Source organism: Ptiloglossa arizonensis, chromosome 3, assembly GCF_051014685.1.
Source record: "Ptiloglossa arizonensis isolate GNS036 chromosome 3, iyPtiAriz1_principal, whole genome shotgun sequence".
Taxonomy (NCBI): Eukaryota; Metazoa; Arthropoda; class Insecta; order Hymenoptera; family Colletidae; genus Ptiloglossa; species Ptiloglossa arizonensis.
This window is the reverse complement of record NC_135050.1, coordinates 21,262,430-21,276,722: the sequence shown is the minus strand read 5'-3', so window position 1 is coordinate 21,276,722 and position 14,293 is coordinate 21,262,430. Positions and strand designations below refer to the sequence as shown.

At 28.4% G+C, this 14,293-nt stretch overlaps 2 protein-coding genes across 11 annotated transcripts; one reads left to right on the top strand and one right to left on the bottom strand.

The window, feature by feature from the left end:
• The first annotated feature begins 234 nt into the window (after window positions 1-234).
• On the top strand, window positions 235-10,888 carry Ap-1gamma (adaptor protein complex 1, gamma subunit). 9 transcript variants are annotated; one of them, XM_076307992.1, is made up of 16 exons: window positions 235-698; window positions 1,757-1,866; window positions 2,238-2,299; window positions 3,219-3,402; window positions 3,500-3,646; window positions 3,718-4,033; window positions 4,600-4,617; window positions 5,617-6,027; window positions 6,112-6,342; window positions 6,430-6,651; window positions 6,942-7,069; window positions 7,160-7,406; window positions 7,529-7,784; window positions 7,867-8,027; window positions 8,097-8,189; window positions 8,267-10,888. In XM_076307992.1, the coding sequence occupies exons 2-16, from the start codon at window positions 1,847-1,849 to the stop codon at window positions 8,366-8,368; spliced, it is 2,598 nt and encodes an 865-aa protein (XP_076164107.1). In that variant the 5' UTR covers window positions 235-698; window positions 1,757-1,846; the 3' UTR covers window positions 8,369-10,888. The 9 variants fall into 9 exon arrangements, with proteins under 9 accessions (XP_076164107.1, XP_076164106.1, XP_076164108.1 ...); XM_076307991.1 differs by having other exon boundaries at window positions 3,210-3,402; XM_076307993.1 differs by lacking the exon at window positions 4,600-4,617 and having other exon boundaries at window positions 3,210-3,402; window positions 8,267-10,887.
• A 68-nt stretch (window positions 10,889-10,956) lies between these two features.
• On the bottom strand, window positions 10,957-13,452 carry Csn5 (COP9 signalosome subunit 5). 2 transcript variants are annotated; one of them, XM_076308008.1, is made up of 5 exons: window positions 13,266-13,452; window positions 12,447-12,632; window positions 12,085-12,319; window positions 11,592-11,786; window positions 10,957-11,525 (listed from the first exon to the last, which is right to left on the bottom strand). In XM_076308008.1, exons 2-5 carry the CDS (start codon window positions 12,596-12,598, stop codon window positions 11,070-11,072), a joined length of 1,038 nt encoding a protein of 345 aa, XP_076164123.1. In that variant the 5' UTR covers window positions 12,599-12,632; window positions 13,266-13,452; the 3' UTR covers window positions 10,957-11,069. The 2 variants fall into 2 exon arrangements, with proteins under 2 accessions (XP_076164123.1, XP_076164122.1); XM_076308007.1 differs by lacking the exon at window positions 13,266-13,452 and adding an exon at window positions 13,039-13,196.
• Between the last annotated feature and the right edge of the window lie 841 nt (window positions 13,453-14,293).

Below are 14,293 nucleotides of genomic sequence, written 5' to 3'. Positions count from 1 at the left end.
TTACGCTCTTACTATTTTTAACAATAATTGTGCAATGACACTCGTATCATATATATATATATATATATATATATATATATATATTGTCTATTTATAACAAAGGAACCGTTGCATCATTAAAAATACTTCAAAGAACTGATTATCTTATTGAGATAGAAAACAAATGGATCGTATAAATTTTTTCTTACAAAACAGTATGAATTTCGCGCTTTAGAACAAACATCGGTAATATTCACTACGTTGAGCAAAAGTGTAAATAAGAGACCGGCGATTATAATTACAAACAAATGGAATAACATGATATCCATAAAAGAATAATAATCAGTGGTTCTATTCATTGATGTTCCTAATCATAGAATACATATGATATGAAAATCGGTCATGATAACATACACCGAAATGTCAGTATTATCAGGAACAACGTCAGTAACAATGGGTAGCCATCTTGTTTTTTGGTGCACGAATACCGCGATCTATCGAGGAGAGTATCGCGCGATAGGCTAGACGACTGTGAATAGTTTAATTATGTCTATGGTTTTTTTCCGGAGTTGATTAGCCCCTCGTTGTGAATCAAAGTTTTGCACGGTACGTATTGTTGATCGTATGAAATCAAGTTTGGAAGAAAGTTCCCGGAATGCAACGTGTATATACAAACCAATACAGGCCGATATACCCAGGTGCAGGATAGCTATGCAAAAGTGAGTGAGGGCGCACGACTCGCGCCCTGGGAGGCGAGGCATTTCTCGCCGTATTTGTCATACGACTTGCGTGTAAACGGTGGGCGACACGACAACGGTACACACGACGCGCCTTCGTGCCGTCTCATACGTACGTCGTAAACGTCGCTCAATTTCCGGACTTGAGTTTCCTGAAAACAACGTCCTTGACTTGGTACTGTTTGACAGCTACAAAACTAACCCTTGGTTCGATGCCCTTCAATGCGAACGAATCCTTTATATAACCGGTTTACACATTTTACAATATGCTGTCGACTTGTGCGAGCGTGCGACCGCGACGCGTTTTTATAACACGTGAATTCGTGGTCGAATGACATTCAAAAAAACTAGGTAATATCCATTGCATGCTTTGCAAACACATTTGATCGAGTGCTTAGATTTCGTCAGTGAGACCGGTTATTTTATGTGTTACCGCACGTTTCTGATGCATTAAAAAAATAATGGAACATTAAGTTTATGCTCTCCGCTCACTAATGGAACTTATTTACTTAAATTATTTTTCCCACTTTCACAATATACTGTTTTTCATTGTATAATTTCAAAGTCAATGACAAATTTAGTTATAAATATATTTCATATTAAATCACAGATGTAATAGTTTTTAAACAACTTTATTCAGAAGTTGATTCTTTTTAATTTGGAAACTTCTTTGTATATATAAAAATAAAAAATTATGATTTAAAATAAAAATATTAATTCTTTTACTCGAAAGTATATCAAAGTACATATTTATACTTCATAGCACTTTTCAATATGTACATACAATTGGAGTCATTGTATTTAATCTAACAATATACATTATCAACTTGGAGGCAATAATTTAGAGAAATAATTTGAAATTAGTAACAAAATTTGATTTTAAGTTGATATACGAATGATTTTTAAATTAATATTAATAATTTGTACAAGACGGAGAACATTAACTTATATTTATTTAACTTGTGTGATAGCAATAGTTTTGTAAGAGTTTTGAAAATAATTTTTTAGAATATTCCATAATTGTCACCTTTTCCCAATAGGAAGCAAACAGTTCGTGTTCCGTATTCATCTATACTTCATTCATATAACTGAAGCTCATCATATACAGTTGAAAACTACGCTGAGAAACCATGAATGGTTCAGAACATGGGTAATATAAAATTTCTAACATTACAGAAATCTTTCATGAATAATATCAATTAATAGCAGTAACTATCACTATTGTTATTGTAACTGTTGCATAAACATTTATTGATTTCTTATACATCTTCTAACACCTAAGTATTTTTAGTAAAGTTATTGCTATTACATTTCAATTAAAGAATCAGTTTGTTGCCATTGCAATGATAAAGAGTACATTATTTGGTTAGTTATTTATGTATAGTGTTATATAAAGTATTGCTTTTCCAAAGTAAATAAGAAATAACAATTGAAATCAGATCACAGGTGTCATTGCACAACAAAGAAAATGGTATGTAAATGGTTTGTATGTATAAAATAGCATGGGTGTGTACATTACAGGTTTAACCCTGCCTTTAACATGGCCTCCATAAAACAAGCTTTTAATGAAGCAGTGGAAAGAGGTAAGTGTAACATTTACAAAACAATGATTATTTTTATTAATTCCTACAATATTTAATATTCCCTGCTTACTTTTGTTACTTTGCATATACATTTTTTGGACATTATATATTACAATTATATTTGTTTTATTCTTAACATTTATTGACCAAAATATAAATTATAAATTTCCAAAATATTTTTGCATTACTTAATGATATAATTCACATTTTATTTAAATAACTGGTGTAGATAATAATATTAGTATTTCTATGCATAAACTACATTAATGAAATAACTATGTTAACCATATTTAAGTTTAACAGAAAATACAGTAATGGTTGATTAGTGATAAATTTATTATTTTTGTATAGTAAATATGTAATATTAATTTTGTTTATATAATATTTATAAAATAATGACAACTTACAATTTTAATTATATTCTGATCATTTTTTTATATTTTTGTATGAAAGCAGAACAAAATTCAAGATATAAATTGTAAAATATTTTATGAAAAGTTGTATTTGAAAAAGTAGTAATGTAAAATTTTATTATAAGTATTTTATGTACTTTTCAATACTTTAAACATTTCAGTAATTACAACGAATTTTTCTATTATAAACTTATATGTAATATCAAAATATAGTAGTGATTTATTAATGTATAAAAACTGAAAGTAAAGTGTATGATTATTATATTTATTTGTATAGTTAAAGTATATTACATATATCTTTCAGTATCATACTGTTTAATGTTTGTAATATAATTTGTGATTTTAATGTCCTATAACTTACTATTTTATTTATGCAATTGCTTGCTGTTCTCATGAAATTTAATTTTCACTATGATTATTATTCATAGCTTGAGCATTTAACTCATTAAACCTTACTAACACTAACTAAAATTGATAACATATTTGTAATTTAAAAGTTTCAACAGTTAGAATGCCTGCACCAACACGATTAAGGGATCTCATCAGACAAATAAGAGCTGCACGAACTGCGGCAGAAGAGAGGACAGTTGTTAATAAAGAATGTGCATATATTCGCTCAACATTTAGAGAAGAAGATAGTGTATGGAGATGTCGCAATATTGCAAAACTCTTATACATTCATATGCTTGGGTTTGTATCAAATTTTCTTACCATATTCAATATTATTTGTAAAAATATTTTAATCAGTTTGTTTCTATCAAAAATAAAATGTTGATTAAATTTGTAGATATCCAGCTCATTTTGGTCAACTAGAATGTTTAAAACTCATTGCATCTCCAAGGTTTACAGATAAACGAATTGGTTATTTAGGTGCAATGTTACTTTTAGATGAACGACAAGATGTTCATCTTCTAATTACAAATTGTTTAAAAAAGTAAGATTTCTATAATTTTAATTCGTTTCAAGTATCTACAAAAATGATAACTTAAAACATTTTTCTTACAGTGATTTAAATAGTTCAACCCAATTTGTTATTGGTTTAGCATTGTGTACTTTGGGTGCAATTGCATCACCAGAAATGGCAAGAGATTTGGCATCTGAAGTTGAAAGGCTGATGAAATCACCAAACGCGTATATTCGTAAAAAAGCAGCTCTTTGTGCATTTAGAATTATTAGACGTGTACCAGAATTGATGGAAATGTTTCTACCTGCTACTCGCAGTTTGATTACAGAAAAAAACCACGGTGTATTAATTACAGGAGTTACACTTATCACAGAAATGTGTGAAAACAGTGTTGATACATTAAACCATTTTAAGAAGGTAAGTTTTATATGTATTGATAAAAAAAAAAGAAATATCTGTATTGATACAAAGAACAGTAGAGTATTTAGATGTCTAGAACATTATTAAAAGGTTTTACATCATTGCATCAAAGAAGATTATATTTTTTTTTCAACAGAGTTTAAGTTCTTTGATGTTGTCATTTCTAGTCCACTAGTCTGATAGTTGCAGTCTAGATTGTAGTAGCATTAACATCTAACAAAGCATTGAATTAATAGCATTAGTAAAACTTTCTTCATTCGAGTAAAGTAAAATTATTATAAAAGAATGATAGAAAGGAATGTAGTCTATAATTTGATGTAAATTTATTTAATTAATGGTATTAAATCTAACAACTAAGAGAAATGATATATTATTTTCCATTAATAATGACATTCAATACTAATAGGAAATAAACATTTTAATATAAATTTAATGTTTTATGGAAACTCTTAACTAACTTCTAAATTCGAAATATATGCGATAAATGTAATTTCAAATTGTTTAATTAATAATTTCTGCTCATAATGATACTTATAATATAAGTATGGTTTTGTCTTCTTTAGGAATGCGGCCATCGAGAGGTAAAATGCATACAAGCATCCTTCATATGTTTGCATGTTATGCTTATTATGGACTTCATTCTTTTCTTTTACTTTATATAATCTTTTCATTGTCATTATTTAATTGCTTGCGTTAATTGCTTCGTTATACTTCCTAAACTTATGTAAAATGAAAATATATGCATGAATTTTGAAGATATAGTGTAATGTAAACAACATTTAGAAATATGATTGAATCATTGTTTTTATACTTTTTATAATTATTTCAATTAAAAAAATTAAATAATTCTTAATATTGATTACATTTTTAAGCATTGAGTTCTCTAAAATCAGCATTAAGTACTTACATATTTTCTTAGTATTTTACTTATTCCTTAAATTAGACACATTCTGATAATTAGAAATTATTTTTGATACTATAAATTGAAATTATAGTATTATTTTTTTCTTCATATATAGAATATACTTGTTTAAGTATTAATAAAATACATAGAATGAAAAAAAAGAAACAATAAATTTTTCCATATATTATGGTTTTGCTTAAATTTTTCTATTGTATTATATACATTTACACTTGCTTTAATTATGTAATGAATGAGTAAATTAATAAATTCATAAAATGTGTCTATTTTTATCTGCAATTTTTCATCCATTGTGTATTTTTCAATTTTACAAAGTATAGTTGTCAATAATTATTTTCTATGAAATTGTATTACAGATATCTTAATGCAATCCTTTTTTACAAATATTACAATATTACTAACTTCATTTTTCTTGTTTAGTTGAGTATACCTTGTTCCAAAACAGGAAAATATATTTTCTTTTATCTCTGTATTTAATATTAAATATTACTTCTCTATAAATTGAACAATATTGCATTGTAATAAATATGATGAATGTCACTATATTAAACTTTGTTATTGTTATGTTTTATATTTTCAGATTTCTTCGTTTAACTTTTTTTGTGGCAACTGAAACCAATAAGAAACATATTAAATAGAAATAAATTCATTTTTCCAGATTGTGCCAAATCTTGTAAGAATTCTCAAGAATTTGATACTAGCTGGATATTCTCCAGAACATGATGTATCAGGAGTGTCTGATCCTTTCCTTCAAGTAAAAATATTACGTCTTTTGCGAATTTTGGGACGTAATGATATTGATGCATCTGAAGCAATGAATGATATACTTGCACAGGTTGCAACAAATACAGAAACTAGTAAGAATGTTGGAAACACGATACTATACGAAACTGTACTATCTATTATGGACATAAAATCAGAAAGTGGACTTAGAGTTCTGGCAGTGAACATATTAGGTCGATTTTTATTAAATAATGATAAGAATATTCGATATGTTGCTTTGAATACATTATTGAAAACAGTTTATGTAGAGACAAGTGCAGTACAAAGACATCGTTCAACAATTCTGGTAATGTTTTTAGATTGTTTATGTCTTTAATATTTACACATACAATATAGTAAATTTTACATATTTTACTTCTTTGTTTTTCAGGAATGTCTAAAAGATCCAGATGTATCAATCCGAAGACGAGCAATGGAACTTAGTTTTGCACTTGTAAATTCTAATAATATTAGAAACATGATGAAAGAATTATTACTTTTCTTGGAACGTGCTGATCCAGAATTTAAAGCTCAATGCAGTAGCAATATAGTAATGTCTGCAGAGAGATTTGCACCAAATAAACGTTGGCATCTTGAAACATTGTTCAAAGTTCTTGTTGCTGTATGTAATTTATTTTACTTTTATATATTATTTTTTTATTTATATTTGTGTTCATAATTCTGTTAATGATTTTTTGCTGTTTTTCAGGCTGGTAATTATGTCCGAGATGATGTGGTAGCATGTACTATTCAGTTAATTTCAGAAACGCAGGCACAGCAAGGCTATGCTGTTAGTGCACTATGGAAAGCATTGGAAAAGGACACATCTGATAAACAACCATTGGCTCAAGTAGCAACATGGTGTATTGGTGAATATGGCGATTTATTATTGTATGGATCACCATCAGAAGATGTAGATGCTCCAGTCAATGTATGTTATATACATATGTGTTTTATTTGTTTTTCTTCAAATTTACTTAATTTCTATTTTTATTCTATATGACATAGTATATAAATTTAGTTTAATTTCTAAATTTAACCTAAAGCAAAAAGAATGGAATAAATTTAATGTGCAGGGCATTCCACTTAAAACAGAATATCTAATTGTTTCCTTTGTGACTACCTAATTACATCCTAAAAAATGTTTAGTTACAATAAAGATAATTAGATGACATGTTTCGAGTAGGACACCTTGTATAACTCTTATCTTTTTGTTATTAGCTAACAGAAGATGAAATTATTGATGTCTATCAAAGGTTATTATGGAGTCCACAAAATACAGTTGTTACAAAACAGTATACCTTATTGTCTCTCACAAAACTTAGCACAAGATTCCAAAAGGGAAATGAGTAAGTATCACCCAAAAGTCGGATTATTATTTTTTATTATAATATTTTTTTTTCTTATTGATAGGTGTAAATAATGTTTTCATGTTGCAGAAAAATTCGTCAAATAATTGATACATTTGGAAGCAATTTACACATTGAATTGCAGCAACGAGGTATTGAATTCTCACAATTGTTCAGAAAGTATGATCATTTACGTCCTGCATTGCTTGAAAGAATGCCCCCTATGGAAACTGCAAGACCACAGGCTAATGGTATTATTGGTTTGGTAAATGGTGAAACAGAACCAGAAGAAGAAAAATCTACAGCTTTAGAAGCGAGTACACCACCATCTGATTCAGTAAGTTTATAGGAACACAAATTTTGTAATATAAATCAAATAATTTATGAAATATTTTAGTCATACATAATTTTAACTATTTACATAAATTTTATAAAATATAATTTCTTTGCCTGTTATAGAGTGCACTTCTAGATTTGCTTGGAACCACTGACTTAGGAATGACACCTACAGTGCCAAATAAAAGTCCACCTACTAATTCAACCGCTGTAGTAAATAATAACGACCTCTTGGACTTACTTGGTAGTTTGGATTTAAGTACACCTACGCCTACATCTACACTACCTCAGGCACAAACGCCAACACAAATATTCAGCCCCTCTAACACAACCAACTTTTTAGTGGATGGTTTACTTAATTCATCGTCAGTTCAAACTGGTTTGTTTAAACTAATGAAATACATATTTACTGTTTATTGTAAATGAGGAAATATAGATGGTATTTTATTTTGTAATTTTAGATACACCTACCATGATTGTATTGGACAAAGCAGGACTTAAAATAACCTTCAGATTAGAAAGACCACCAGATATTACTGATTTATTAATTATAAACATGTCGGCTCAGAATTTTGGAAATGCTATACTGACTGACTTTCTGTTTCAAGCGGCAGTTCCTAAGGTAGGATCATTTAATATTTTCATTTCTATAAATGACAAATAGTGACGAAACTAAGTTTTTTATTTTCAGACATTCCAACTACAAATGTTGTCTCCATCAAGCACAGTCATTCCTCCTTCTGGGCAAGTTACTCAAACACTGAAAGTTACAAATATGAATAAAGTATGTTTCTATGATATGCTGTATTTAAATAATATAATAATGGTTTGGCACTCATAATATACTTTCTTGTAATCTAGGTACCTCTAAGAATGAGATTACGTGTCTCGTATACTGGACCAGCAGGACCAGTCTTGGAACAAACAGAAGTAAATAATTTTCCTCCCTTAACATCACAGTGACAACATATACTAAGAAAAACAATTGTACATATGCCTGTCTAAATAAGTCACTGAGTCTGAAATAGACTGAAACCCAATTTCATCTTTTCATCGGGTAAAAAGAAACATTGGTAGAAAGACACATTTGAGATAAAACTTTTCAATTGGTTGAACCGGTATTTCATCATACATGATACGAATTTAATAAGATACAAATTCGTAATGAATTTTGTTTTTTTTTTAACGCTCATACAAATATTTTTCATCTGCTCACAGGTCACATTTTAAACTTACGAAGAATGTAAACCTGCAGTCATTTGTCATAAGTACAATTTTTGTAAATATGTTTCAATGTGAAAAGTATTTTAATATCTTTATTTTATGCTTTTGGATACAATAGCATAATAAAATATTTTTTGAATTTTAAAAAAGTTGCACAATACATAATTGTTTTTCACATTTTTTAAAACTAATGTTTTTAAAACAAATATTGTTGACAAATTCGTTATTTGTGTCATTGATTATATGAATACATTTGTAATTAATTTAAATTAATGCTTGTTGAGCAGATGGTATGATATTCATTTTTAAATCTGTCAAAAGTAGTAGAATTTATTACCAGAATGAAGTTATAAAATTTCAAAGCAAAGAAAGGAATGTAAAATTTCTCTTGTACTATGCTGCATGTATGTGAGACATGTAAATATTTTGTCTAATCGAATATAGAAACATAGAACAATAATATTACATGCAACACTGTTATTTGATCTGTTGAATTTGTAATCTTACAGCTCCTAATTTAATGTATAATTTCACGTGTAGAATAGTTTAAAAAGTGGATACAAAAAAGATACACAACAGAGACTATTAAACTCGTTCAAAAATGTTGGTGAAAGATGTTTGTCACTAAAAATGTTGCTGCCCAATTATCAACGACAAGCACTTATATCCTGCAGTAATAATTGATCTTTTCTACCTATATTTGTAAGTAATAAATGAACGCGATTGCCTTGTAAATACTTAAATAATTGCAGTGACATAGAAGTGATTAAATTTATATTATGAGGAGTGTAAAATGGGGTTCATTACTATATATGTTTATGGTACAATTATCATGTCAATAATTAATAGAAAAATTTTGCTTCTTTCTCAAGAAATTGTTTTGGATGAGAGGGGTGTAACACATAAATGCATATACATGTAGCGTGTACGTTTGCTATACCCTAATTACGTCTGTTGTGGGTGGTGTTTATACAATTTCGAATGTATTTGGAGTATATGTCATTGGAGGGCTGATTTCTGATTGCGTATTAATTTTTACACGCATAGATGTTTATCTAATCACTTGGAATTATATTGAACGAGTCTTTCCCTTTCGTCACAAAAATTAAATTTCCATAAAAATTGATATATTGGAAAATATTGCTTCAAAAGTATATCATATTTTATATACATACAACCATTAGAGTGTAATTTTATATTGCAATGTAATATTACTTCAAATTATTATAAATAATATTTTTTTTCTAATATTGCCTTAAAGGATATTAAAGATAAATTTCGATTCGTTATTGTTGTGTTACTGATTAGAATTACAATTGTGATTGAGTACAATTTAGGTAGGAAACATACACAAATATTTTTCGTGAAGTAGTAAGTTAATTTGAATAAAAATTACGACACAGAAAAGTATTTTTACATTCCTTTTTATTATATAACTTATTGGGGTATATAAAATATAAGATTGAGTTTAAAGAAACTTCATTTCAATTCTTATAATTTAATGAATTCAAAAATTGTATGAATGAAATTACCTCATTTGAAAACATTATCGTATCTTTTTATACATAGTATATCACTTTTATGTGAAGCAAATATTTGACAAAAAGTGTACGTTTCAACCATACGATATGCAAAAAAAATGCGTCAAGAGTAGCAATAGTGATTCTACTTGCAAGTATTCTTTTCCAAGATTTTATGTAAATGAAGTTAAGGTACAGTTGTACTTAATTGTATTTAATTTACTTTATTGTAATAATATTATATGAACACATAGTTTTTTAAGCGCGGTTAGCTCTACTACGAAAAAATCTAGTATTTTGGCTGAGTAAGTGAAGAAATGTGTTTTATTATATTTTTCCTGAATTTCTCTTAAGATCATAAATATCATAACATACCAGTAAGTATATTATCAGTATAATTGTATGCATTTTAGCTCCGTCCCTTATAAGTTGTGCGCTATGAATGCGGAGGTGTATAATTCTAGAACAGGTGGGTGTGTTTCTGAGTGGCCTTGTCCTAAAGTCTGTGACACAGTGTCAGCCCTTCAGTGGGGTGTACTCTGCCTACTTGTTCTCAATATTATATTAGTTTTATAAATATAAATATATATAAATCAACTGTGAAGATATCGAATAATGATACAGATACTGTATATATACTTTCTAGAGAATCAAGGTGTGAAAATAAAATGTATTTTTATTCCACTAATCTATCAGAATATTATCATTAATACTTTACTTATATAGTCAACGATATTGGGAAATTTTCGTTAATATATACATTCATAAGAACAAAAATAACAATTACAGTAAAAAAAGAATTAAATACAGAAATTTTATGTAATATGTTGTAATTAAAAATTTTCCGTACATTACTTATACATTATGTATATTATCTTATTACAAACTTTTTTATAATAATTACACTTTATGCATAGAACTTATTGCTGTGGAGACTCAATAGCATTATTACATCCAACTTGATTAAACAATCTGTCTTTAATTATTTGTGCCATTAAACCATGAATAATTTCGATGGTAGTTTTACAACTATCTCTTGTTGCTTTAATTAATTTTTCTACTGTACTTCGATCATGAGGATCTGTTCCTCCTAAAACAAATCCTCTCCCCAGTGCAACTTCTGATTGCTCTAATTTATCCGATAAATCGAATATTTGTCCAGTAGTATAATCTGCATTTGTTAAAAGACTAGAAGAACTTAAAGTATTCACCCAATATTTATTCCATAAAGAGTCTAGTAATCGTCTATCTAATGATGATTTGAAATAAGATACTTCTAAAGAATAGTATTGTTTGCAGTGGACACCAAAATCTTCGATTTTATTTAATGGGATTGTTTGATATTCAGATGGTTCCTCATTTGCTGGTTTGTATCCCTGTAAGTGACAAATAACTATTATACCATTTTTAATATACTACAAATTATAAACAATATGCATTACCTTTGGATAAGTTCTAAATGCACCCAAACAAACTTTTCCAGCAGAAATTGTTCTTACAGGATCAATAACAATAGCAACAAAAGGTTCTTGAAAATTTTGATTCAGCATTTGAGTGGACACATCAATACCTGATAACCAACATCCATACCCAGGGTGACTATGATACCATCCAATAGCATTTTCTTGTCTCCCAACCTTAATAAACAAAACAATGTATATTTAATTACATAAAATGATAAATTATATTTTCACCTAAATTAATACCGTGTACAAAACAATACAGAACATTTAAATTGAGCAATAGCTATATTAAATAATTTTTTAACTGTACAAATTACATAATGAAAAAATAAATAATTCAACTTGTAGGGTATACAAACATTTTTAATTTTCTAAATGCAAAGATAATACAAAAACCTATGTCAATAAAATTGGCAGTATAATTACAGTATAAATGAGATGATTATTAAACTTATTATAGTTTAAAACATACCTGTTTAGCTGCGTCTACATATGCTGACATATATTCGTAAGCTTGAGCTTGAGCATTAACTCTTGTTTCTGTACCTTCTACAGGTAGTGCAAAAGAATCCATAACAATCATTGTATTTGCTGCTACTTTTCCAAGAAGAAGGCCCATTACTTCTAACGTTCCTCCAGAACGAGCATGCATAACCATTTTTAATAATGCCAATGCAGATATCTTTATATCTTTGAAGAAGTGTGGACTAAAAAATTAATAAAAATGTTTTTATAAAAAAATACCAAATAACATTTTAACACCAACACAATGGTTATATTAAATTATTTTAATTTAATAAGATTTGACATGCTAAGAAATGAAAGATGACATACTCTTTTTCCCATGGTTTTGCAGCCAATATATGCTGTTGTTCTTTACGATCATACCTATAAATCTCATCTACAGTACTAATTGCTTCAATATTATTTGACATTTCCCATGTTTTCTGAGCAACAGTACCTTGTTCCAATGAAGTACTCGCCATACTGATAAACTTTTGTCACAATTGAAATTTCAAGCTAAATTAAAAAATAGAGAACGAAGCATGTTGAAAATAGAGAAATTAAATTGATTTGTGCTGTACTTTTAATGCTTAATCGAGCTATGTGTCACTAATGCGTAATTTCTTATACAAATACGTAAATTTAAATTTATGTAAAATAATTATCACTACAAACGTTTGATGAAATATAAAAATGATGGTAGTAGCACTTGTCAATTACAAAACAATAAATGCAAAGCAATTCAAATTTTATTCCTGTTATTTTAAATATTAATTAGTTTAAAAATAAAGTTTGGAAGCAAGAATGAAACGTCAATATACTGAATAAGATTTCTACATAATTTAAAACTAAAACACTACATCGTTAACATATCATAAAACAAACGCGTGTACTGTGTAAATTATATTCCATAAGAATTTACCAGAAAATTTAATGCAGAAATTAAAAGTATTTCAAAATCATACTTCAGCTATTACTGACTATGGTTTTAAGTTAAACCATAGAATATATGTACAGACAAGATATACAATAGATGTTACATGCAGTGCTTTTTCATGTCACAAAAATTGGAGGTTCGCGAACACAAACAAGATACAGAATAGATATTTCATCTTATGAAAGTGGTGTAACACGGTTTGAAATACCGACCTCGTAAAATATCAATGATTTTCGAGTGACCTCTTTGTTTAAGAAAGATGATTTTAGGAACTATATTCAACTAAATTACTGAAGTCGATAAAGGTAGTAAGTTTAGAAAATTCATCTCTGCATATAATTTGTAGTTCTATCAACCTTATCAGTTTCAGAAAATATTGTAACACTAAGTTCCACTTATTATTACGGATGAAACTTGGAATATTTTAGTACCCAAGTACTAAAAATATTTCCAAGTTACAGCTAGCCACTTCACAGCTTAATCAAATTTTCTAAGCTCTATTTATTCTTAGACCCCTCTTCTGTAACATATGTATATCGTATATTATAAGAGAGATACAAACGACACTTGCAATTTCCATATCTCTTTTTATGATTCATACTTTAGGATCAGATAAAGGAATTGGGAGCAAATCAAGAAAAGAACGAAAGCTACTCACGTTACTCAATGAATTTATTAAAATGTGTCAGAGTTACGTTTACATGCTTACATGTCATTATATATTCATACTTTTATGCGCGTTTCAAAAATGTTCTATATAACAATACTCTATTTATTCGTATATCATAAGAAAGTATTCTAAATGCGCAACTGATTAGCTCGATATTACCCATAACGAATAACCTTTTGTTGCGAGTAATGCTAATTGTCAGGTCCCACCACAAGGAGGTTCTTGCAAGCAGAGGCCCGAAGGCAGATAGATGAAATCAAAATTCCATTCATTTCCCTTCACATACATTACAAATGAAATTACTAAACCGAGAAGATAGAAGGGGACAAAATTCCTTTGATTTCCTCGTTTAGTTCTGCCAAACAATTACAGACAAAACTGTGAAACAATTGGGAAAACACGACGAGATCCCATTTTCTCTTAATGAGCCTGATTCAAGAGGAAGACGCCTCAACTCCTCGAAAGTAGTGTCTCGTTTTTTCCAATTTTATGCTGTGAACTACGTAGACATCAATACGATTTACAAAGAATGACAAAGAAAAGGTCTTATTCTAGAATCAATAGCTTACA